General features: G+C 39.4%; 1 protein-coding gene across 3 annotated transcripts; it reads right to left on the bottom strand.

Moving 5' to 3' along the window:
- Nucleotides 1-27,338, bottom strand: TCTN2 (tectonic family member 2). Of its 3 annotated transcripts, none has more exons than XM_063457016.1 (18): nucleotides 27,204-27,338; nucleotides 25,878-25,979; nucleotides 24,587-24,669; nucleotides 24,084-24,258; nucleotides 23,392-23,492; nucleotides 22,993-23,192; nucleotides 22,333-22,465; nucleotides 20,166-20,307; nucleotides 19,810-19,869; nucleotides 19,542-19,658; nucleotides 15,704-15,784; nucleotides 13,959-14,052; nucleotides 13,129-13,227; nucleotides 10,654-10,757; nucleotides 8,921-9,074; nucleotides 5,794-5,904; nucleotides 2,154-2,242; nucleotides 1-1,047 (listed from the first exon to the last, which is right to left on the bottom strand). In XM_063457016.1, the coding sequence occupies exons 1-18, from the start codon at nucleotides 27,283-27,285 to the stop codon at nucleotides 926-928; spliced, it is 2,049 nt and encodes a 682-aa protein (XP_063313086.1). In that variant the 5' UTR covers nucleotides 27,286-27,338; the 3' UTR covers nucleotides 1-925. The 3 variants fall into 3 exon arrangements, with proteins under 3 accessions (XP_063313086.1, XP_063313087.1, XP_063313088.1); XM_063457017.1 differs by having other exon boundaries at nucleotides 13,129-13,237; nucleotides 13,972-14,052; XM_063457018.1 differs by having other exon boundaries at nucleotides 20,166-20,304.
- Between the last annotated feature and the right edge of the window lie 219 nt (nucleotides 27,339-27,557).

Below are 27,557 nucleotides of genomic sequence, written 5' to 3'. Positions count from 1 at the left end.
GTGCAATTTCCAGCAGGGGGATTGTCAGTATTGCTCAGAAATAGATGATCCCTTGTCCAAATGTGTTTTAACCCCTTCACAACATGCACTAATGGCAGCAGACATACCTCACACAATACCTGGTAAAGGCAATCAGAATCAGTAGGACTATCACTGTGGCAGCCTGTCACAGCAAATGCAAGTCCCTGCCCATATGACAAAATTTAATACCTCTGGCTCTGGTATAAGCCAAAAAGTATTAGCCTATTACTGAATGCCTCTTAATGGTTAAATTAAATTTGAAATAGCTTGGGATGTCTGCTTTTGCAAACATAAATTAAATTAAGTAACCAAGTAATCAGCCCCAAAGGGTACATGGCCCAAGCAAGTCAACTAGTCAAAATTAGAGAACGCCTTTAATCTGCCCCTATAATTTCCCAAAACCGTATACACACAAACATATACATGTGGGCATTGATTTACTTACCGATTAATTAGAAATTGTAAAATTGCTGGATAAGGGACAGCACAATGTGAAAAAAGTATTTGCCCAAAACTAAATCAATCTTGTAAAGCAAATTCAAATATCATTGTACACTTTCAAAATGTACTCATTAAGATACACAGCTTAAAGCCAATATGTCAAGAATAATTATTCAAATTCTCTAAACACTAAAATCTTAAAGACCTAGTGTTTAAGATCAAATATATTTGGTAAGGTAATGTGTTTCATGATTTGAAATATTCCTTCCAATTTGTAACAGGAAACAGTCTCTCTCTTGTTCATGATAACCAAATGCTTAGGCAATCCATAACAATTAGAGTCCACTTTACAGCATAAACATTAAGAGCTTCCAACAAATCTGTGACTGGGTTTCCAGAGATAACCGCTGTCTTGACACAGGATCGTTATTCACTTACACCTAGTGAAAAGAGTCACTTGTAACTAGAATGCTTTGATAGTCCAGGCTTTACGAATTCTGTTCCATGGTCCACCAAGAACAGAAGCAACGATGAAGAAGAAAACCAAGATCATTCCTTTTGCAAGAGTCAAGTGATGAGGTTCTCCTGGGATAATTAAAATAAAGTATCATTAGAAATCTCACCAAAACAGGTGGTCCTCACTTTTATATGCTAAACGCAATATGAAGTTAACGGTTTCAAGAAAAATACACATCACACTGCTTTATAAAAACAATGAAAATATAATGTATCCCCCAAACAGTCTGAATTGTTTTTGGCATGGATTCAACAAGGTCCTGGAAACATTTTGTAGAGATTCTGGTCTATGACATGACAGCATAATGCACTTGCACATTCTTGTTATGAACCTCCTGTACTATCACATCCCAAAGGGGAACTCTGAACTTATTGCCAAGTTTGTGGAACCAGGTATGTGCTTTGTGACATAGTGTGTTATTCTGATGGATGTAGCCATATGTGTAAACTATGGCCATGTTGGTATGGACTTGATCAATAAGATTACATGAGGTAGGCTTTCCTATTTAACCATAGTATTGGTAAATAGGACAGCCTATCTCATTTAAGATTATCAAATGAGGTATAAAGGGGCATGATATGATCTGCTCTCCCATGACAGTCAATGCCTTGGCACAACAAGGGAAAAAAGCCTGTTCTCCTAATTTTTACAAAAGCTGCTAGCACAACGTATAGATAGAATTGTAAGCTGAATCTAATGAGCACAAGTTATTTGAACATAACAGGTCCCTTTAAAGAGGAAATGTCACCTCTGAGCTGGTGACCTTTCAGTTTTCACACATTTCACACAGCCCTATAAGTGTGGACTTGCGAGAGCTGTGCAGCAGAAAAAAATAAATAATAAGAATCACACCTTCACAGCTTTACACAAAGTATCCTGTGTTACATCGTTGCATCTGTGCCAGGCTGTCCTTTGATGACTCTGCATATGGAATAATTGATAATGAAGAGAAGCAGAGTTTGCAAAAATGGGGCTGTGTAAAAAGTGTGAGACGTTACAGGGCCTCTTTCAGAAAATATTCTCTAGACATACATTGTGCAACAATATATATGTATCTATGTATATATGGACACGGACTGGAATGACAAGATCAATGAGTAGTGTGTAAGACAAAAAAAGTTGTGTTATTGCAACATATACCAGCATGAACTTTGTAGCAGTGCTTGGTTTGTACCTGTATAATACTGTGTAAGCGGGTATGCAAGCTGCTGCCAGCAGACGTCATTCTTTTCACAGTCATATTCTGTGTAATTTATCTGAAAACTAGAATATATTCAAATAAGAGATAATGTGAAAGGATGCTATTGAAGCAGATATACACCTGTTAACTCTATAGATGGTAGTGGAAAATGCATGTGACATTAAGGAGAGCATACACATCTCAGATCTATATGTACACTGTAACATAACCCTGTGGCAACATTATGGCGCAAGTCCACAGTGCGTACACAACACTCGAGATGTTGAGATGTCGGGACTGTAACACATATTCCCTGCCATGCAAAGCCAGGTTCAAAGTCATAATAGTTACAGTCTGCTGCATCTAGGGTTAGGTTAGGGATAGAGGGCTTTTCACGGGGTTTAGGAAGTACATTGTTGTAGTAATAATAAACATTAGCTTAAAAAGGCAAAAGCAATCCCATGTTTACATGTAAGACATACCGTATTTATCGGCGTATAACACGCACTTTTTCTCCCTGAAAATAGGGGGAAAATTATGGGTGCGTGTTATACGCCGATATCCCATATTTACTTACCTGTCTTGAAGCGTGGGCCGGAGTTCAGCGCGCACCGCGGTACTGGAACTTCAATTTCAGGTTCCGGTTTCCAGCGGGACTGAAAGGAAGTGTGCACACTTCCTTTCAGTCCCGCCGGAAACCGTAACCTGAAATTGAAGTTCCTGTACCGCGGTGCGCGCTGTGAAGCCGGCCCACGCTTCAAGACAGGTAAGTAATTATGGGACAAGGGAAAGTGCACTATGGGACAAGGGGAGGGGGGACACTATGGGAGGGGGTGGAGAATACTATGGGAGGGGGTGGAGAACACTATCGGAGGGGGGGAGAATACTATGGGGGGACACTATGGAAGAGGGGGGGACACTATGGGATGGGGGGACACTATGGGAGGGGGTGGAGAATACTATGGGAGGGGAGAATACTATGGAAAGGGGGGGAGAGTACTATGGAAAGGGGGGAGAATATTATGGAAAGGGGGGAGATACTATGGAAAGGGGGGGGAGAATACTATGGAAAGGGGGGGGGACACTATGGGATGAGGGGGGGGGGAATACTATGGGAGTGGGGGAAATTTCCTGCAATTTCCTTCTTAAAATTAGGTGCGTGTTATACGCCGGTGCGTGTTATATGCCGATAAATACGGTATTTCTTCATGAGGCAGAGCCACTAAGGGTGCTTAATAAAATTCACACTTGCTAGTCCCAAAGACAGAAATTAATTCAGTATGATTATGCAATTCTGAATTTACAGTCTTCCTTCTAAATAGAGAATACAAATCTTTTTTTTTTTTTTTTACAGTTACATGTTTCAGTTTCAGAATAATTTGTAAATGACAATAACTGGACCTTTCGGTTTAAATGTTCCATCATGTGTCCTCAAGGACCTATTAAAAACTGCAGGAGCTTGATTTGCTGCTTCTAGAAGCCCAACCAGCTTTACAAGGACTGCGCTTCTGAAATTAAAGTTACTGTTTGAAAGTTCATAGAGGATTATCATCAGGCCCCTTATCTTGTGCCTCAGACCTATTTGCTAAGACATACATGGCAGATGAAAATAAACTTCAATGGGAGTAATATGTGCTTGCCCTTATTTTACTTAGGTCCTACATTTCTGGCTATTTTACTCTGCCAAACCTTTTAGTATAATCACGTCTGTTTTTCTTTTACATTGGAGATTCTGGGCTGGGGATTTCCACCACATGCCTATGGTTATAGGTTACAGATTAAATCACACTGTTAATTTGCCTTCTGTGGTCACAAAGGGCTTTTCTTTAAACCACGCTATTATATGTGGTGTGGCTCTGAGCATTTTTTTATCTAGATGGTTTTGCTTACTATTGTTTTTACAGTATGAGATACTCTTGATTTGTTTTGTTCGCTATTATAACGGTACTTTAAAATATGTTTCAAATACTGGATTTTTTTATTTACATTTATTTCATCTTATCATTTCAAAAATGTGCAACCTACCATGTGTCGGTTATTACGAGGGTATTCAAATTAGCAAAACTAATTAGCAAAACTAAAAAACAAAATAAATAAATACTGGACTTTTCAGTTAAAAATCACAGTACCACAAGGGTGGAATATAATTGATCAGTAAATTAAATGCTTATAAACTACTAGTGAGGGTAGAGAATCTCTGAATAATTATATGTAAAAGTTATTTATTGATATAAAAAAATAGATTTCTCTTAAAGGGTCACCAATAACGATTTCTCTTAAAGAATCACCAACTCTAAAAAGGTTCCCATGCTTACTGCCCTACTTTTAGTACTTTACACCACTATTAGAACAGAACACATTTATAATTCTCCCTCAATATGTAAAAATTATGGTGCTTGTTAAATACCTCCAGAAAACCCTATCTGTAAAATACACGGACGTTTGATGCAGTGTTAATTTTGTCGACTAACAATTTTAGCTAAATTTGAGTTGACTAAAATGAAAACAATTCAGATGACTAAAATATGATGAATACTAAAATGACTTTTTAGTCACAACACTGACTAAAACTAAATTTAAATTTGCCTCCAAAATTAACACTGCACAGAGGGGCTGTGGAATGGGCTGTGGAAGGGGCAAATGAGAGACCAAGGCTTGGGAGAGAGACACAGAGGAGCTGAGGAGCGGGCAAAACAGATAGATCGAGGCTTTAACTAAACCCATTTTTAGTCATGTCGACTAATATCTACTGAAGATTTAGTCGACTAAAACTAGACTAAAACTAAAACAATTCAGAAGACTAAAATTAAAATGGCTTTTTAGTCAAAAGATTATGACTAAAACTAAATTAAAATTCGCAGCTAAAATTAACACTGGTTGGATGCTACACATTAGTGTACTTCTAAAGCAGAGGGCTACAAAGCAGTCCTCATGTTTGCCTATCCATTAATAGAACTCAAACTGCACATAATAACTCGTTTGGGAACCACAGAACAATAACACAGTATAACAATCTATTATAAAGAGTCACATTCTAAGTTGGGCTTTGATTCCCTCACCATCAAGAAGTCTCACAGTCATATGGAGAAAGAGTTGGTGTGGACCTAACCCAGTAATAGCTAAATCAGGGGTGCCAGTGGGATTCACAAAGGAAACATGTTTTGTGAAACAATTTTCTGAATTAAACATGGTCTATTGGTAATGGAAAATCTATAGGATTTATTTTCATAGAATAAGAACTCTTATAACAAAACATATCTTTTTGTATAAAACATTTACCCCCATAAAGAAAATGGATACCTATTTAATACATTACAGTTGCCTTAACAGCCATTGTATGTATATATGATCTGAAAATATAATTATTGTGGTGTTTTTACAAAGGTTTTAGCATATAGTTTATCCTTGGTACATGTATTCGTAGATATGAGATCTACCATCAAAACATACATTCTGTCCTTGTTTCACTGTATAACAAAGATACTGCATTCGTTATAGTACTATAGTATGTGCCTAGGATTTGTACCAGACTGGAGTCAGAAATATTATTCTGTACGAGTTCGAAGATAAAGTATAATGCCTAGTGCAAGGTTTCTGCAATTAAAAAGTGACAAAGATTACAGCACTTCTTTACCTTGAGACTCTAGGAGTGGCTTGGGCAGGAACTTTGATGAACTGTACAGAACTGCTGATAGGTAGTGATAACGTGCAGGATGTGATGCAATCAACATTAACTGTAGAAAAGCTAATTGGAAAACAAAAAGAAATCATATTTTTATTAATATCAAAATTATGCGCCTTGTTGGTAGGTACTTTATAGAGATCATGAGTATGTATTGCATAATGTTTCAAACGGTCTGCAGGACCAAAATGGTTAAAGCTAAAAACGAACTCCATTTAAAGCACCACTGTCATGGCCGAACCCATTTTAATTTTTTTTAACCCCCCTCCCGACTCCATTACATCTAATTGTCCCCCTAGTCAAACCGAAATGCCCGTAGTCCCCCCATATCACCTATTTTTTTATCTTAATTTCGTGCCTGGTCCTAGGCGCTGCCATCTTTGTGTGGGCAGATGAAGTCCCTGTGGGGACACGTCATCTGCCCACACTAGATAGCGCTGTGAAATTCCTGCGCATGCCCAGTTAAAGGACCACTATAGTGCCAGGAAAACAAACTCGTTTTCCTGGCGCTATAGTATTAATACGTCCCTCCCACCCTCATGGCCCCCCTGGGCTGAAGGGGGAGGAAGGGGTTAAAGGCTTACCTTTCTCCAGCGCCGGGCTCCCTCCTTTCTTTGGACGTCACTGGCTGAATGCGCATGCGCGGCACTCAATGCTTTCCGATGGACGCTGGCGTCTTCTCACTGTGAAAATCACAGTGGATTAACACAGCTGGATTAACCCATATGTAAACATTGCAGTTTCTCTAAACTGCTATTTTTACAGCTGCAGGGTTAAACCTAGATGGACCTGGCACCCAGACCACTTCATTAAACTGAAGTAGTCTGGGTGCCTATAGTGGTCCTTTAACCACTTGGGCATTCGTTATTGTCCGAAATTCGGACAGGAATTTCATCTATTCATTCATTCGTCAGAAATACGAAGGTATATATTAAAATTTCAGTTTGTTCAGTTTATTACAAGGAGGGAGCTACCAGCTCGCAGCTCCCTCCTTGGAATATATACAAATAGAAGCGGCAGGGGGCAGTTCTCCCCGCCACTTCCTAAGCCCCCCCATGTCCTCCCTCACTCTATGGGGATCTATGGGGATCAATATGACCTCCATATTAGCATAAGCATGAAATCTCCCGAATGCCCCTACTAAACAGTTGTGAAAAAAATAAAATAAACCCCCCCTCCAACAAATGGCCCATGGTGGGGCATCTGTTAACTAGCAAGGGGTACATAGTGTGAGCCTCACAAGAAGGGTCTATGCAACTAAACGGGGGACATAGGGTCCGATGAGTGGCGGGTGGGGGACCTAAAAGTCAATGGGGGGAACCTATTGTCATCGTCCCCGGCCTACCCATGAGCGGCAGGTGGTGGCCCTAAATGAAAATGGGTGGGGGCCAGGGGGTGGACAATAGGTCTCCCCCATTGTCTTTTAGGGCCTCCACCCGCCACTCAAAGAGAGGGGGGGTCGGAGGGTGGACAATAGTTCCCCCCATTGTCCTTTAGGGCCCCAGACGTCGATCATGGGTAGAGGCCAAGGGGGACCCTATGTCCCCTGTTTAGTTGAATAGCCCCCCACTCGTGGGACATGGGTGGGGGCTCGCTGTTTAGTAGACATGCCCCTACTTGCTGCATAGCGAGTAGGGGCAGACTAATTACTAATACTTAGTACTAGTAAACTTGGCTGAAAGACTAATCTTGGTAGATAGCTCCCTGATATCGTGGGAATTAGGGAGCTATCTACTAATCGGCTGCAAGATGCAGCCACAGCACAGATCGGAATTTCATTCATTCTAATGAAATTTCGAACCGATCTAAAAGTGACGAATGTCGTCTTAACATGAATGAACAAACTGTTGTCATTCTGTTAGGATGAAATTCGGGAGTTCCGCCGGCGTTTTGTCTAAATGACAGGATGTTCGCGAATAGTGAAAGCAGGCATCGCGAGATCACGGAGGAATGGGTGAGTATTGTGGGAAAATTTCTCTGACCGTCAAAAGGAGTGGGTCAGAGCGGGTCAAGCATAGGGAAATTACATAAGACAAAGTAGTCAACAATCTTACTTCTGTCCTCTATGGCCCAATCCTTAAGGGTTTTAAACCTCTGCCTGGATCTTCTTAGCTTCTTAACGGTGAATGGCTTTTTTTCTATTTTTGCATGACTTTAGATCTGCCTCAAGGAGCAAGATTCAAAATGTCCTCGCCATGCACTTTACATCAGCTGCCATGATCTCATCCTATTGTAGTAGAGTGACATTGTAATGAGCTGGCGGTCATCCCGGTCAATGGAGAGTTATTGTTATGAGCTGGCGGTCATCCCGGTCAATGGAGAGTCATTGTAATGAGCTGGCGGTCATTGGAGAGTCATTTTTCTCTTCTACTGGTCTGTGGCATTGTTATCTCCAATGTCTGCTGCTTGACCTCGTTCTTATGAACCCCCATGTTTGACAATTTTGGGATGGAAGCAACTTGATACATTATACCTCTACCCGTACAACCAGAATTTAAATATACTTTTCCATACTCAAAACCTTTCTTTTTAACTCTTTTTGCATGTTCAATAGTTTTTCGTTTTTTTTTATTCTAAGGTGAGGTTTTACTAGCACTTGTTTTAGCCATCTAGCTGTTCCTATTGCAAGACGATAGTACTGACTACAGCAGTTATTTTTATACTTTTTATCATTAAATAAGATTTGGTTTAGGTGGCTCACCTAATCAGTACCTCATTTAGTAGAATGAGGTGTGCCTGTGTTGAGTTTTAAGAGACATTGTAATGGAAACTATACATGTAGAGATACTAATTTAAGAATAAATTGAAGTGGTCTCTTAATTTTTTATGTACATGATGCTTTTTAAGTTGGGGTTAATGTAGGGGTGTGGTATCAAGTGAAATCTCTATACAGCAATATCAGTTCAACATTTCAGTTCTTCATGAACGTCCCAGTGGTTAGAGTACCAGAAAGTAGAAATTCACCCCTGGTGAGTATGCTGGCTAGTAGCATAGTACTTCAAATTCCAAGTCTTTAAGGCCTGAATATATAGGTGCTTGTGAATATGGATAAAACCATTATCTAAGAACATGAACTAACCTTATTTTCACTCCAATGATCTCTTCCTGTGGAATTCCTTCCACTGCTCCAGTGACTGCAGTGAGGATCTGTATGTTCATGTTAACAGGAACGTTTAGGCACATTACGTTTTGTGCTGCACAGTCACCCAAACAAGTGGAATTACTCTCTTCATCTAAACAAAAACAATTCAACTATACATTATTTAAATTGCTTGGTACACAATTTTAAAATTAACTTTAAAGTGGAGATGTAATTTCCCTGGATTTTCAATATAATTCCTGTAATTAAAAAAGAGATATTTGTGAGTTCACTAAATGAAATGAAGAAATCCACACCTCTTTATCTTTCTCCCTGTCAATCTTTGTAACTTGCTTTGTCCATTGAACCTGCCAATCAGCATAAAGAAAGGAGGAGAAATGTAACAATGTTTCTCTTTCTCCTACTCATTTGCAATGTGTGCCCTGACCGTGCCTGATAGAGAACGTTTGAAATGTTACTCTGTACACTTTAATAAAGGGACACAGAACAACTGAGAACATATTGAAGTATTATTTTTGGTCTATTGGTTGTGCAAGGACAGACGTAGATTGTGAGCTTAATTGCTAAACATTTAATGTAAACGTAAGAGAAAATATAGCATCACTTTTGGAATGTGGGCTTGTGGAGTGACAGAAATTAACTGGGAGGAAACACTTAGCACAGTAAGATAGATATTCCCATTTCTATTCTATTACAGTCAGTTTAAGCACCATAAGCACTTTGGGATTACTGCAAAGCATTTAGTGCTTTGAGCACCCGGATCTCACAATTATTTTTTAAAGTGGGCTATGGATGCAGTTACTTAGAAACATCACTGCCGCTAACGAAAATACTTCCAGGTTGCTTATATCAATTTTGTCGCTGTTTGTGAGAGTGTCTCTCCAATGGCAGGCTGTGCATGCTTGATACACAACAATGCAGAGGCTAAAATTCAGAGTAGTACATTAAATAGTGCAGACCTAGGATGTGGATGCTATTTGTTTAAGAGCAGTTCAGATCATCTAATATGATAAACGTCTTATCTAATACTTATCTCATAGCTATCCCATATCTATATAATGCATGACAAATACGGAGTGAAAACTTCTTTAGACAATGTCTTTAAGGAAAGGCAGGTGTTGACATTTATAAAGAAAAAAAAAAACAACCAAATAAAACAAACAGACCAATCTACTTGCCGTCACACAAACATACAAAAATCTGTGTGTAAATGAAGGTCCATATGTGTGTAATCCAGGGGCAAATGTGTTTGAAGGTTAGTCTGTGAAGATGTAAGTATTGGCACCCCAATTTCTCCTGACCGACTAATAAGCTTTCTTTCATCACACCCACAGTCAGTATCCCATTCTCCCACCTTTCATACCTGTAAGCCATTTCTCCCATCCCTATAGCAATAAAGAACATGACCCCTCATTGCATGCAAGCCCATCGCCCACAGCTTCACTGTGTGTAAATTTAGCACGGTCTGCTGTGGACAAGACAATCGTGACAGCACCCGCTCATCCCCCACATATACAGAGATTGCAGCCAATGCTGCAATCTACATGTCCACAACCGCGCAAACAAGAAATAAAAAAAAACAAAAAACTCCCGGCTTGACGCCTAGATCTAAATGCGTTGGTGATTGGGATTCCACATCCCTGCACGTGTTTACTATAAAATAACTATCCAACATATGATTCAACAATAATGCAGATCTTGGGTGGACTTACAGATAATGGAAACCCATTCAGTGAGGTCAGTGGTTTTAGAGTTGCCGCTCATTGCTATGTAACTAACTGGAACAAAGGATTTCAGTAAGGCAGTTACATTCTCCCTGGAACAATAAAGAAAGAAAAGCGGTTTCAACATGGCTGTCATCAAGTCTGCCAACCATAGGTCCACTGGACAAGACGTGTACTACAAATGTTACTAGAGAAGAGCACTTGATGCATTACATTAGTTCCACTGAAAACTTAGTTATGGGTTAACCTTTTACTGAATAATCTAGAACATAAATAAACACATTCACATACACATTTTGATATTACAGTTCTGCTAAATGATGAACCCCAAGTCTTGTGTGTTAGATTATTACAGTACATATGATCAGATTATTACAATAGTTTTTACCGTTGTGGTAACTATACTGAGATGTAGTTGTTATAGTGTATTGAGAACGTATCTCCAGAAGGATATTGATACTTTAGAGAGAGTTCAGAGAAGGGCTACTAAACTGGTTCATGGATTGCAGGATAAAACTTACCAGGAAAGGTTAAAGGATCTTAACATGTATAGCTTGGAGGAAAGAAGAGACAGGGGGGATATGATAGAAACATTTAAATACATAAAGCGAATCCACACCACAAAGGAGGAGACTATATTTAAAAGAAGAAAAAACAGAACAAGAGGACAGTCTTAAATTAGAGGGGCAAAGGTTTAAAAATAATAATCAGGAAGTATTACTTTACTGAGAGGGTAGTGGATGCATGGAATAGCCTTTCAGCTGAAGTGGAAGATGTTAACACAGTGAGGGAATTTAAGCATGCGTGGGATAGGCATAAGGCTATCCTAGACCAGGGACTAATTAAAAGTATTTTAAAAATTGGGCAGACTAGGTGGGCCGAATGGTTCTTGTGACAGACTACCTGGCACCCCGACTGGTTACCTCCATCAATCGCTGCTTCCTAGTACTTGTGAGCACCATAAGCACTGCACTGGAACACCATAAACACCATTAACCCCACAAACCGCCGCAGCTTAGTTGGGGTCTTGCTGTCCTCCACCCACCCTGGACCCAAGACCAGGATCCAGCTTCCAGTGGGTAGACCTCTCCTAGTCCAGAGAGAGAAGCATCCTGACTAGCAGAAGAGCAATTGTTGTGATCCAAGGGCAGGCTGCACATCCCCAGTGAATATAGCTCTCCAATCCCCCAAACATGAGCCTAGACTTCATGAAGGGTAAATCGAATCTCTTTAATGGCAGCCACAGCTGGTCTTATATGCAGGTCCCCATGCAAGGGACATTCCCCCCTGGATCTGAAAGTAGACTACAGTAAAAACATACACACTATACATTGGACCTCAGGTTCAGGACACTCCCATACAAAATAGGTCAAATCACCCAGATCAGTTCAGGGGTTTGGGATTTTCATGGAAGTCAATTATTTGACCGACCGTGCACATGGTCCTTTGCCCAAAACAGTTCCAGGGAATCAGGAATATCTCTTTCTGGAGTACAAAAGTACATAACTCACATGAACGGAGACTTTTCAAGTGCATTGGGCAAGGTATATTGCAGGGCCCATAGTCCTGAGGCAGGAGGCAGGAGGCTGGCAAGCAGGCTCCTCCAGGAGCTCGTGGCAAACGATCAGAATACAGGGCGTTTGTCACAGTTCTTATCTGCCGTCACATTCTATGTTACTAAAGTCCCCCTTTTTAAAGGGATTCTCTGGGAAATCTGAAGTGTATTTAATAGGTTTCATATTCAGGTTGATTTTTTTGATTTTTTTCTCCACATTCAAATCGATTTAGATTTGCTGGTTTCTGCAACACTTTCCTCAAGTCACATTTGACAAAGCATTAAAAAAAAAATTAAAATAAAAACTTTGAATGTGGAGAAAATTGCAGTATGAACATTAAATTGTGTTGGTACCCGGTCCTTTTAACTTGTAATACTTACCACATTTGTGAATGATAGGTCCTTTGTATAGTCATGGTTAGCTGCTGTATGTAGAGAATTCAGTTTAAGATGGAATGTCAATAGTGAGATTTTTGCTCAAACTACTAGCTAACTAAAAGTTACATAGTGGTTGTGCTAATCATTTGTAAAAGAGATAAAACTTCTGTATGTATTACATGCACAGTGCATGTGTGCATGAAGCAATAATGAAGGAATGCCTTCATAGAACATTTCTGTGCAGATGCCTGACTATGCACAAATTTGCCCAAGCATCATGATGTGGAGAAGACACGTCCAACAATAAAGTATAGCAGAGGTAAGTGCATTTTTTTTTACCACTGCTGCTTTTTATTACCCATGTAAATACTGGAATAGCTTTTACTGGGGTTATGAAACGAGGAACTGTCACTTTCAGAGAAGTGTCAGTTTCATTTTAATAAATTATATACAAATATAGGTTGTTCAGTAAAAAAAAAAAAAATCTTTGCAAGAAAAGAAAAACAGGAAATAAAATGTACTAAACAGACCTTATCTGATTGCAGTCCTCATTAACCACTTGCAAAATACACCCAGAATAGGAATTTTGTCCATACAAAACAGGTGTGGGAGAGGCTGAGGAACACAAACTATCTCCAACTGCAATACAAAGAGACGAATACAAATTAAACCTCAGAACAACTAAACATGCAACAATAAAAAATAAATTTAAAAAATGAATTTATATTATTAAGATTCAGGTCTTAAAAATTACTTTTCAAAGTCTTCAAGTCAATAAAATAATATTCATCTAGACTTATAATGTCAGTGTCACAAGATCTCAGACAGAGCAGGACGAGAGATTCTATTTCTCGGAATATGCTCCATGATGCTCTGTTTCTATTTTAATTAGAACCATTTGAACATAGGAACAAAGCCAAAATGAATAGGTAAATATTACAATTATAGGTAATTCCCTTGGTCTACCAATGAAGTAGCCGTTTCCGATGTGTGCAGGTAAGCATCACTCTTTCTTTACAGTATAAAGAGATATATTATATTCAAATGTACAGCAACTTGACTAACCTGCCGCCGAATTATTTCACCACTAGGAGGACTTCCGTGTAGCCAGATCAAATACTCTGACACTGTACAGAAGGAATGAATTGCTGGGTCCACCAATTTTATGAAAAGGTTGCATTTCATTTGGAATCATTTTACATACTTGCACTTTGCAGCATTGCTTTAGTAAATTATTAAGTTTAAGTAGATTATATTAATTTACATGATATTATCTGAACCCAAGGAAGATGCTCCCTGATGTTCAGTGTTGTTATTCTCTCTGCATGTGTGGGATACTTGTATATTTAGAAATCTAGACCACAAACTATTACCAGGTTTCCAAAGATTGAGAGTCATTTTATTAAGAGGTAAACTTCCACTGGCTGCTATCACAGGCTTGCCAACTTGGTAACCTACAAAAAAAAAAAAAAAAAAAAAAGTGTCAATGTAGCACAGTTGCCATGGGAAGTTTCATGGGAACTATGCCCTATAACTGGTCTACTTTTCTACCATTGACCATGTTCTGTTCTTTTAAAATCCCTTACTCTAGTATAACTTTGTATTGGACAACATAAAACACAAGGCAAAAAAAAAAAAAATTTAATAGCCACCTCCATTAGCATTTTGTTACTGGAGTTCCTCTAACATGACCTATTTAGAATGTTTTTGGACAATTATGCCTGAACTTCTCTGCAGATCTTATGCTCCATATTCTTTTCCCAGATACTTTTATACAGCAATGTTCTGTTATTAACCTTGTATCATTGTACCGGAGCATAAACTCCAAACTCTCCTTTTACCCATCTCAATCCTAACTTGCCCTAACTCTGCAACCTCACTCTACAACTCGACTCTCTCCTCTCAACGCGACATCATTGCACCTCCTACAATTAAACGCAGCAAGCGCCCCCAATTACAACCCTGGCACACCAAGCTTATCCGTTACCTCCAAAAAAGTTTTAGAACTGCTGAACGCTGCTGGAGAAAGTCTCACTTTGTATCTGACTTCCTCCACTATGATTTTATGCTGCGCTCCTACAGCCTGGCTCTCTCCGCTGCAAAAGTAAATTACTTTACCACCCTCATAAGTATACTGTCCTATCAACCCAAACACCTACTTCACACTTTTGATGCTCTTCTTCACCCTTTCACTCCCCCGCCACAAACTTTGCATCTCACTTCACTAAGAGGATCTCTACAATCAGAGAAGAGATCTCTAATTTATCTTTTTCCCCTACCATTACATCACCCAACCCCACTCCCTCCACCATTCTACGCTCATTCGCACCTGCTACAGCAGAAGAGGTTTCTGCTCTGCTCCGGTCCTCCCGCCCCACCACCTGTTTCCTCGATCCTATTCCCTCGTATCATACCCGCACTTAGTCTCCCTCTCACAGAAATTCAATCTCTCCCTTGCCTCTGGCACATTTCCCTCACCCTTCAAACATGCAACTGTAACCCCAATTCTGAAAAAGCCCAGCCTTGACCCCAACTCCCCATCCAACTACCGCCCTATCTCGCTACTGCCATTTGCCTCCAAGAGAGTTGTGTACACCAGACTGACTGACTTTCTCGAATCCAACTCCCTGCTTGACCCCCTTCAGTCTGGATTCCGCGCTGGTCATTCTGTCGAAATGGCTGTGACCAAAGTATCCAACTATATAACTGCTGCTAAATCTCGCGGCCATTACTCTATCCTAATTCTCCTTGATCTTTCTGCTGCCTTTGACACTGTTGATCATCATCTGCTTCCTTGCATTCTCCGTAATTTTGGTCTACAGGACGTCGGGGACGTACTATGCCACCCACCTGTGTTTAGGACCGGGTCCCCAAGGACGGCATAGTACACCCGCCATCCTTAATGGGTTAAAACAGATACATTGGTGATAAAGAAGATTTATTTTGTTTAAGAGCAAAAGGTTTTGAAAGATCACAATATGAAGCTTCAAACACCAATGAAATGGTAATGCTACCATTATTAACTTATCTGTTTGGTCATTAAACTTTTAATTGTCTGAAATGTCGAAAAAGCATGTTTGCTAGTGCAGTAGTAAGATAGCAGACCTGGATTTCCAGAGAGAACATCAGATGCATTGATATTGTCACTGGTGAGAAAGGTTACTGCAAACTGTTGAGTTAGTGGAGCTATGGAAAAGAAAGAAAGAAAATATCAGTAATAATATGCAATTGCTATGTGTTAACCATCCCTTATAAATCCGTGTTGTTTTTTTTTTTTTTTTTTAATTCTTTATTTTCTTTGTGCAAGGAGTTAACAAGGATGCATACTGTGCCACAACAGCTTTCGTATGCCACATTTCAACAATATTGGTACAGTGTGATTCAATAGTGCACATTTTTTATTTTTGAGTAGAGGTCATTAAGCACTCTGCAGGTATGCAAGGTTATGTCCTTGGTTTGGGCGTCAGGTTCTAGGACACCTGCAGAGTGTTGTGATACACTAGTAAGATATAGGTGTTGGGTTTCTAATGGTTGTATGTCGTGTGAAGTAATGTAGGGCGTTTTAAGTTGATTAGGGCCGTGGATCTGTTAGAGGGACCCAGCCCCAAGGGTCTTATATAAGGAAGCTGTAGCCCTGCCGGACACATAGGTACTACGGTGGACAGTCGTGTGAGTCGTTTAACAATTTACACTCAATTACCCCAGAGTGTTGGGGGGGGGGGGTGGAAGGAGATCTCCGGTTACTGTGCCCTCCTATTGGGACATGTCATATAAGGTGTACTAGCACCTGGGATCAGCTGTGTGAACAGTGTTGAGCAAAGCTCTGGGTGTTAACAGGCATTAAAACATTAACTTTTAAACATTTAAACGGCAGTGGTGCATAAGCATCGGGGTCTGGTGTAGGGGTCAGTCTCTTTTCTATTGGCTGCTCATCTTCAGCGTCAGCCGGTGTCAGCTGCGGAGCGTGGGGTAAAAGGAACGATCCTATGCATGTCCCAGCTGTGTCCCGGGCGAGTCGTGTGGGCAGATGCCATGGTGAGGCCCAGTCCCTGAAGGAATGCCGTGGAGTCTTCTGCGGTTGGAAGCTGATGTGTGTTCCCGTCTTTCTGAACAATTAGTGCGCGAGACGGCCCCCATTTGTAGCTGATGTTTGCAGAGCGCAGGATCTTTGTCACCTGTTGAAAGGATCGTCTCCATTCCAGGGTAGAGCGGCATAGATCTTGTAAGAATTGAAGTTGCATCTCCTCGAACTTGAGGGGTGTTCTGGATTTTATACTGTCCTGTAGGGCCAGCTTGTCGCGAAGCAGTGGGAAACGTATCAGGACGTCTCGGGGCACTCCGGCCGGGGCCCTGTTTGATTTGGCAAGCCTGTAATAGCCGTCTATCTGTATGCTCTTTGCAGAGCGCTGCGGCAGCAAGGTAGTCCATAGCCGGCGTAAAAAATGGGGCAGCTCTTGTTCCGTAATTGATTCGGCTATGCCCCTTATTTTAAGGTTATTGCGTCTCCTCGCATCGTCCTGGGCATCCAGTCTGACCTGCATGGTCTTGTGTGATGCTTGGAGCTGCAGCAGTAGCTCTGTGGTACTTGCTTGCTTGTGGGCTAGGGAGGTGATGGTGTCCTCGTTGGCCTGTACTCTGGCAGTTACCTTTGTTACATCCTCCCGTATGACGTTCAGATCTGCATTGAAAAAGGCTCTGATATTTGACAGCAGAGTCTTAATATCACCTTTAGTCGCTGGGGCTGTCAGGTCTTCCTCTACTCGTGGGCTAATTATGCTCACCGAGCAGGGGATGTCATCCGGTGCATCCAGAGTTTCATCCTCAGAGGATGTGTAGTACGAGTCAAGTTGCGGCGCCATTTTGGGCCTAGGCCGCGGTTGTAGGAGGTCGGCGATATCGCGGGTGCCGTTCCCGGTAAGGGTTTTGAGCTTCTTTGCTTTCTTCCCCATTGTGAGGTGAGCTGTGTAGTTCGTTCTCGGGCAGGGTAAGGGTAGGTAGGAGCCCCGAAATCCGCCGTTTAGTGTGCCGGCCGCGGGAGCTTAGCCGACATGCGTCTGCTCTCGTTAGCGTTGAGACCACGCCCCGTTGTTTTTTATTTTATGATTTATTTTTACTTATGTTTACATTGCACGGTAAAATCCACCTCTACTGGCTGTCGTACTGACAGCCACTATAGGTACTTCAACTTCAATTGCACATTAGGTCCCCAATGATCCTCATAGGTTCCACTCAAGGACAATTTAGGGACAATGACACCACATATGAATGTAAGTGCTCATAAAGCCACAGTATTTCCAGTAAAGGTTAGTAGTCATTTACAGCATTTTAACCCCTTAAGGAAACATGACAAGTGTGACATGTCATGATTCCCTTTTATTCCAGAAGTTTGGTCCATAAGGGGTTAAACAAAAATACCAAAGTTACATATTATCAAAACATTGTCTTACACTGATCAGTCACAACATTAAAACCGCTGAAAGGTTAAGTGAATAACATGGATTATATCATTACAATGCCATCTGTCAAGGGATAGAATATCTTAAGCAGCAAGTGAACAATCGGTTCTTGACTTGCACGTGTTGAAAGCAGGGAAAATGGGCAAGCGAAATGGCTAGACGATAGAGCAGTGGAAGAAGGTTGCCTGGTCTGAGAAATCATGTTTTCTTTAGATCAGGTGTATGGCATGTGCGTCATTTACCTGGGGAAGAGATAGCAGCAGGATGCACTATGGGAAGAAGGCGGGTCGGCGGAGGCAGTGTTATACTCTGCGCAATATTCTGCCGTGAAACCATGACTCATAGCATTTATGTTGACGTTATTTTGGCACAGAACACCTGTCTAGCTATTGTTACAGACCACATGCACCCCTTCATGGCAATGGTGTTCCCTGATAGCATTGGCCTCTTTCAGAAAGATAAAGAACTATCCCTTCCTGCAAAAATTGTTCAGGAATTGTTTGAAGAACACGCCAAAGAGTTCAAGATGTCGCATTGGCCTCCAAAGTCCTCAAATCTCAATCCGATGAAGCATCTGTGGAATGTGCTGGAACAACTCCGATCCCTGGAGGCCCCACCTCGCAATTTGCAGGGATTAAAGGATCTGCTGTTAATATCCGTCAGATACCACAGAACATGTTGAGAGGTCTTGTGGAGTCCATTCCTCAGAGCATCAGAGCTATTTACGCAGTACTAAGGGTGCCTACAAGATATTAGGCAGTTAGTTTTAATGTTGTGGCTGATCAGTGTATAGGCATGATCTTTGTGGTTGACACATGAAGTTCACGTGGCAGTTGCCTCTCAAATGGACTGCCATATTTCAGGGTCTTGAGGGGGGCTCTGCATCTGTTTCCAAAGTTTACACATACAGCAATGACAAGAGGAATTGATCAGAGTCTATTGAATAGTACATAGTATTAATATGTTGAAAAAAGTCTTAACATGCTCTTGCTCAAGCATTATAATATACTGTTTAGCTCATTATCCAATAAAGCTATTAAAAGAGCAATCAAATGCTCAAGCATTTTTATTTACAGTGTCAGTCTCTGACATCCAGTTATTCACCGAATACAAGAAGTCTTATGCATTGCATACCACCAGTTCTTATTCCCATTGATATGACCCACATTTAATTTAGGTCCCTAACTGCTTTAACTTCAATTACGGTAAACTTTGATTGCCATATGCTTTAGCAGAAAGTTAAAGCAGTTACAGTCTAACGAAAGATTGGGGTTGAGTTTGACACACACAGAGTGACTTTGTGTTAATTGCCCCTGGAGAAGCTGGCAGTGAAATAAAAATGGTGATAATAAAGAATAGCAACACCCATCTTAATGTATGGAATGGTGAAAGATGCTCTTTAAAATAATGCTCAGGGGAAATCCAAGAAAGTGTATTTGTAAAGAATCAAAGGATTGACAAAAAAACACCAAAAAAAGCACAGATACCTGGAAGAGTCAGATTGATATTCTCAATAAGGACGGTTATATTGATTCCTCGAAGTGTGTTGGACTCCCAAATAAACGTGTAGTTTGCAGATGATATAATGCCCAGACACTGTATGCCTATTGTGACATAGGAAAAAAAAAAAAAACATGCATTTTAAAACCATTCCTTTCTGTTTACCCGGACAAGGACCATAAACTCTATAGTACCATTTTGGGTTAAAAAAGAAAATATAGTAATATACATTATGCAGTTACAAAAGAATCTTACCGGAAACTGTCCCACTGTCCACAGTGTTGTTTTGAATTACTATTTGGGGAGTAATTGATCCTAAAAAATTGCAAAGGCACATTATTTGTTTAACAAACAGTTGCTATATAGCACTCTTCTCTAAAATGTTTTACAGAATGTAGCAAACAATCATACATAAGATTAAAGACAAAAGGATATATAACAAGACATACTGGTTGCTATATAGCACTCTTCTCTAAAATGTTTTACAGAATGTAGCAAACAATCATATGTAAGATTAAAGACAAAAGGATATATAACAAGACATATGGTAAAAGGAAGTACATTGAAAGTATACATTGTTACACTTGTTAATAGGAAAGTGGATACCTCACCTCCTTTTCCATCCTGAACAGTCACATTAAAATTTGGTGTCAACACATCGGCACATGTTTTCAAATAAGTAACGCATGTAGAGACAACATTCTGAAGGTAAGCCACAGGGGCATTACTCTCACATCCTCCATTTGTGGACTGCTAAAATAAAACCAGAACAACAATACAATTGCAATTTCTTTATATATGTATTTGTTTATTTATTCATTTTACTTCCCTGCAACACTGGTTGTCACAATTTTATGATAACCTTAAAGCAGCAATTTCACTTATGGGGTCTTTGCATTTATTTATTTTTTTGCATAGACCCACCCCAAGATGGCATGTCCGCTTATCTTAATTTCTCCCTCCCAGGCACCTCCATCTTCTCTCCACCATACTTCGTGACTTCACTAAACAAGAGCCAGTGACACTATTGTACTCTCGAGCGTGCATGAGACTACAAATACAGGGTCAATCGTCTATAGATAGTCTTGTGTAATAATATGCCAAACGTATATACTGGTCATCACAGAAGATGATGCCCGCTCCTATCAATCTTCAAAAGAAAGGATAAGGGCACTCCAAAGGTTCAATTTTCAGGCAATTATTTGTCACCAGAATGTGCAAAACAACTTTTCAGCCAGTGTGGTCTTTATCAAGCTTGATAAAGACCACACTGGTCGAAACTTTGTTTTGCACAATCTGGTGACAATAAATTGCCTGAAATTGAACCTTTGGAGTGCCCTTATCCTTTCTTTTGAAGTATTATATTTGGGATTTGGTGCTGAACCCGGATCTGGTTGCACCCTGGTACTAAGGTTGGAAGATTGAGTGCAGTTCCTGTGTTTGATGCTCCTATCAATCTGACAGCTGATGGGATATTGCAGCAGAAACTTTGCTGAGTGCCAAAAATTGTCCCTTACACGAGAAAATTTAGTTCCTACTTTGCTTAATTACATATATTTTCTTGTTGCGTCAACACAATCAAAACACAGTCAAAAGGGGATTTACATAAAGAATCTTGCTCTTTTAAAAAGCTACACAGCCACTTTCATACTGACATTAAGTCTAACATTAAACTCAAAAAAAAAATTCTGCTTGGAATGCATTGTTCTTTTAGTAAGCCTGATCAATTAAACGTTTCAACATGTGAAACCCTACAATCACAGGCTATAATGGCCAGGTGTGGCCATTTTTAGTCATTAAGTTAAGTTTTATTATTATTATTATTATTTTGTTTTAACACAGATTATTCTATTTATTTGTGTTTGTGATATTGCTCACTCAAGAACCAGACTTTACCACAAAAGTTATAAACCCCTAAAAATCAATTGTTAAAATATTTACATCTATCATGCATCATTAGCATTGATCTAATTTATAGAACATGACTTGATGCAATAGGAATAATGTGGTTATGCAAGGAAAAGAATTGAAGCAGGAAAGCAGAATAATACAATTTGTAGTAGAGATATTATTTGTACATATGGGCTTTAACAGTTTAATATAATAATGCATGCCTGTCCCATTTATTGAACTCACTTTTTTGGGCAGAATTCCCTTTATTTTAAATACACAAAGTAGTGACAAAGAAATTTATGACAGTAGCATGCCAGTCTTAAATTTTAATAATGTCTATGCAAAACAGAACACATTTACAGCCTTTAAAGCAATTGTGATGGTGTAACAGCAAGTAAACAGACTCAGCATCAGGAAATGTCACTCGCCTGAAAAACTAACCCACTAAGAGAAAATGGACATAATTTCTTATAATAGAAACATAGAATGTGACAGCAGATAAAACCCAATCGGCCCATCTAGTCTGCCCAATTTTCTAAATACTTTCATTAGTCTCTGGCCTTATCTTATAGCTAGGATAGTTTTATGCCTATCCCAAGCATGCTAAATGGTGTCCGGGTCATCAGCATCAAGGAGCATGTCTCCCTGCCTATCCCTGCACAGTAACACAGTATGGAGAGAGTAGGGTAAGACTGCCAACCCATTTACATTTTCAAATTTAATAATCAGGCAGGCTGTAGACAGCTTTAGTTCTGCAATCTTGTGCTGCTCTGGGGGCCAGCCTAAGACAATAAATCATACTAATATCTCTCAAAAACAAACAAACAAACAAAAAAACATTTCAGTCACAGTATCAGTATTACTTTTAGATGCTTTAAACCATACCTGTGGAATTGTAAGATACACATAGTATCCATTCTGCTGTACTAAAATGGGATCCCCTTGTTTATAAGGATTCACAGAAGCTTGGACAATGGTCTGGGAGCTCACACTGAAGGTATAGGGCTGGGTGACAGATCTGTAAACATGTCAAAGCCAGAAAGTCATCAGAGAATAGTGTATTCAGCCATGCTTAAAATATCAAACAGGAATTGACGAAGGAGGTGCCGACTTTAGGTCATAATAGCCAAACTGGAATAACTGCCTAAACCCAGCTATTTTTCCATTTTACCAATTCCCTGGTCAATCATCCACAATTCCAAGTTTATTAAATAACTATGAAATAATTTATTGTTGAATATGTTAAAATTTTACTTATGTCTATGTCAATTTATGTAACATTCATCTTAGAACAAAATTGACATTGACAATACACATTGAAAAATCCACATCATCAAAGCAAGTGCGAGGGATGGTCTCAAATTGCCGGGGTCAGCCACAGCCATTGTCAATCCATTTATTAAATGAGCAGACACAACAAATTTTTTATATTTTAGAACTGAGAAATAACCACAAGGAAAACAATAAGACGCACGCATTCATGGTAATTTGAATGCTATTACTTGTACTTGTGAAAACAGACATAAAGATATTAATTCCACTTACACAGTTGAACCTTGGAAGAAGTAACCTAGAAATGGTGAATTGTCAATGGATGATTGAACACAAAGGAACGGAAACCAATCCGGAGCGCGTTTAATTTGCTCAACACTACAGAGCTGGTCAAAAGGCGGTGTTACATTTCCACCAAACACACCAGTGTAACAGAATCCATTAAACAGCTCCCTGAGGCTTGATGTACACTCCTTCAATGAAAACAGAAATAACACAAAGCATGATACAAGTATACCATATCATCTTAAAAAAAAATATATATATATATATATATGCCATGACATCTTGTTTTGTTCAGTAAAATAACTCTGGTTAGTACACTCTTTTATAGAATGGCATCATTTTGCTTTATTTAAGCCATACTGATATGTATATGGAAAACAAAATTACCTGATCACAGCAGCAACCAATATCACAAGCACCAGCTGTCAGGTTACAGGGGCATGGCCCAAGTGGTTGATATGCCTGGGTAGGTATCACTGTTGCATTGTCTGCCGAAATAAAGCATGGTACATCTTCTGAACAGTTGCTTTGTGTTATTTTTCTTATAATTGTAAACAAAAAAGGGGTACAAGAATGGGCACCAAATAGGAGATGGTGAACAAGGAGTATGTCTGACCACACTAACAATCTCTAGCTAGTCTAATGATCAGCCTGCTTCATTGATAGATGGTTAATATCTTTATTTTCGTAAATTTGTCTCAGACCCAACAACTACTTAATTCAAGACGCAAGTCGGACTGAATTTCAAATATATTGTTTAACCTGTCGTTTACACAACCTTGCATCTATTACAGTATGACTACAAATGCTTTTTAACACATACAAAAAATGAACAAGCTTGGTTATTTGACACTAAAGCAGAGCTGGCCAACCCTACAGTCCCAGCTGTTGTCACACAACTCCAATAATCGTCTATTGCTATTAAGGTCGAGAAAGGTAGATGGGATTTTTTCCCCAGCAACACCAAAAAGATGTACCACACAGCCCTGATTTAATCAAACAAAACTCAAATTGTAACTAGGGAAAGCTGATCTAAAATTCAAAGAAGTAATTATTCAATTAAACACCATCTACATTACCTGACACATTTCCTGTGAAGGTGGTGTTGCTATAGATTTCTGCTTGAATTAGGAGACTTGCAATAGGTACATTACTCTCACATGCGGAAACCTGAATTGCCTCCACAAAACACGGAGTCTTATCCAGAACGCATGACAAGGTCGTATTCAAAGTCACAGTGACTTTATACAAATTCTACAAAACAAATGAGGACAGAATTAAGAATTGCACAGATAATGAGGAGTTTTGTGCACATGTTGTGATGGTGCCGTCTCTATGGAATGTCCATGCCTCTGATGATTCCTTTTACAATTTAGAACATATAATAGGCTCAAAAGGTTTAGAGATTAAAATGTATTTCTATTCTGGATTGCATGCTATCATTTTTTATTTTTATTTTTATAATTTTTTTTTTAAAATCAGATACAATAAAATCTAATAAAAATAATAAAAAGGTGGAAGAGTTGTAAGTAGCATTTACATGCATAATACATATGTATGTACATGGATAAAACATGCTAACCGTAGTGGAGGTGACACTTTCCAAAAATGAGGCCCAATTTTCAGTGCTGCTATTGCCATTACAGTTTGGTTCTGGTACAATAGCTGAAACAAATAAAATACACAGATCAGTTAAAGCCAGTTAAGAATATTTTACATTTTTCATTAGTGTTACATTACTTTTGCATTAGTAGATTTGTAATATTATTAACTATAACTTAATTTAAAATACATTTCACTTTTTTTACTGTTACAAAGTTACATTAACTCATATTACAATAACGTATATTTCAATATATTTTTAAATGTTTAGTACATAAATTTAAACTAAAGTATGAGATTTAAAACAATGGTATTTCACCCTCTAGAAAGACTGTTCTCGTGGTCATTTACTCTATGGCATATCCACTGACCTATAAAGCGAGAGTCAAAGCACCAAACATCATTCCATCTTAATGAATTGATTTTGGTACACCGATGTTGCCCCTGCTCTGTCACTGCTGGGTATTATGCCGTTTCTAATAAACAGTTCCATAAAATGTTGCTGTCCCTACACTTCTAGGGGCTGCCATTCACCAAGCAGCTAAGACCTTCAGACTAAAAAAAGATTTCAGAATTGAATCTAATCTACATCCGCTGTCTTCTTGCATGGTATGTTGACTCTGTTTCCTGAGAAAGCATCCCATGTTTCTCTGTAAGAAACATTTTATTCAATGCTTCTCTATATGAGAAGCACTGGACTTGCGGATCCCAGCAATTGTCGAACACATTCCATATGTTTACATTGCTTGAATTACAGGCAAGTTTCATTTCAATTTAAAGATTTGTGTTAAAAGCATGGGGCTAAATGTAAACAGATGAAGGGAGGAAAAATTAGGATTTCAAATTTATTGATTATATATTTTTTTTTTTAATTTTCACAATCTACATTTGGATTAAGTGTAAGTTCCCAACTCCTCTCTTCTCAGCAATAAAACACTATACCGAGGTACATGTGCGGCTCTAATGTAACAGAATGTTGATACTTAGATATTTATACACATACTTACTGAATAACCATAGTGACTCGAGGAATAACATTGATATATGCTACTTTGGAATACATTTTAATAATCAATTGGACATGCCAGAGAATACTTAGATATCAGGTAAAATATGTTTTATTATATTTCAAATATACTTCTTGATATTAAAAAGGATTTCAAATAAAGGATTTTTTGGATGTGGTAGATAAGACTTTGTTTAGTATAACTGTGTCTTTAATGATTTACTTTCTTGAGGCAACATAAATAGATAAGAGTTTGTTAACATACATGTATTTCCAATGACATCCAGATATAAATTGACAGATGCGTTTCCAACGAAGTAAGATGTTGCTGTAGGTCCAGACAAAAGTATCCTAGAAGGAAAAAACCCTATAAAATACAGAAAACACCTTAAAATAACATTAGATTTAACATTCAAAATGCTCAAGCATCAGATTATAGTTTAAACTACAATACTGTGTGTGTTTTTCAGTAGTCTGAACGGTTGAAAATGCATAGGGGTCTACGAACAAAACTCAGAATTTTCAGGATAAAAATGCTTATTCTGAAAATTCTTCAACACAGCTAAAATTACTGCGAGTCTAATTTGGAATGAATGTTTCTATTCGGGTATTAATTTGCCAGAATACAGAGTTTAGTAAAAAACACTGCAATGAATTGTGCATTTCACATTTCACATCAGAAGAGCTGTTTAATACTATCAGTACGCTGTCTAATACTATCAGTATGCTGTTTAATTACGCTGTGTAATACTATCAGTACGCTAATACTTATACTCTCAGTATGCTGTTTAATACTATCAGTACGCTAATACTTATACTCTCAGTAGGCTCTCATACCATCAGTATGCTGTCTCATACTCTCAGTAGGCTGTCTCATACTCCCAGTACGCTGTTTGATAGTCTTAGTAGGCTGTCTCATACTATCAGTACGCTGTTTAATACTATCAGTAGGCTGTCTCATACTATCAGTACGCTGTTTAATACTATCAGTACGCTGTTTAATACTATCAGTACGCTGTCTCATACTCTCAGTACGTTGTTTGATAGTCTTAGTAGGCTGTCTCATACTCTCAGTACGCTGTTTGATAGTCTCAGTAGGCTGTCTCATACTATCAGTACGCTGTTTAATACTATCAGTAGGCTGTCTCATGCTCTCAGTAGGCTGTCTCATGCTCTCAGTAGGCTGTCTCATGCTCTCAGTAGGCTGTCTCATGCTCTCAGTAGGCTGTCTCATGCTCTCAGTAGGCTGTCTCATGCTCTCAGTAGGCTGTCTCATACTCTCAGTAGGCTGTCTCATACTCTCAGTAGGCTGTCTCATCCTCTCAGTAGACTGTCTCATGCTCTCAGTAGGCTGTCTCATACTCAGTCTCAGTAGGCTGTCTCATGCTCTCAGTAGGCTGTCTCATACTCAGTCTCAGTAGGCTGTCTCATACTCTCAGTTCGCTGTTTTATTTCTAATATACGTAATATTCCAATGCTAGAACTAGTAAACACAGCCCAATTAATGAAATAAATCCGAGTAATGTTATCCTACTGAGAGCAGAGTAGGCCTCATTCAGTAAAGCCATTCAGATCGCCCTCCGGCTCTCACCCGCCATATTCTGGGCTCCTATCGCTGTCACCAGCAGAGCACAGGCGGCCCAGAGTAAGAGCGGAGACCCAGTGACATCCATAGCCGTCTCATAGATCGCCGATGGAACCGCTCGCACAGGTTGCTAGGGCGCCATATTGAAAGACGCATTGCGTTCCATGGTAACCAAGGACGTGCCCATCGAGTACGCCATGTCCAATGAGACGGCCTGACCCACCAATCAGGGAGAGGCTGCGGGTCACATGTGTTTCTACGTCATCAGAAAGACCGTTATTGTTGTTGCTGTGGGCTGTTGCTGTGTGAGTCTCTTTACGGCTGGGTGTGAAACATGGTCATATCTCCGGGGCCCTCCTG

Source organism: Pelobates fuscus, chromosome 5 (genome assembly GCF_036172605.1).
Source record: "Pelobates fuscus isolate aPelFus1 chromosome 5, aPelFus1.pri, whole genome shotgun sequence".
In the NCBI taxonomy this organism is placed as follows: Eukaryota; Metazoa; Chordata; class Amphibia; order Anura; family Pelobatidae; genus Pelobates; species Pelobates fuscus.
This window is presented reverse-complemented; position numbering and strand designations above follow the sequence as displayed.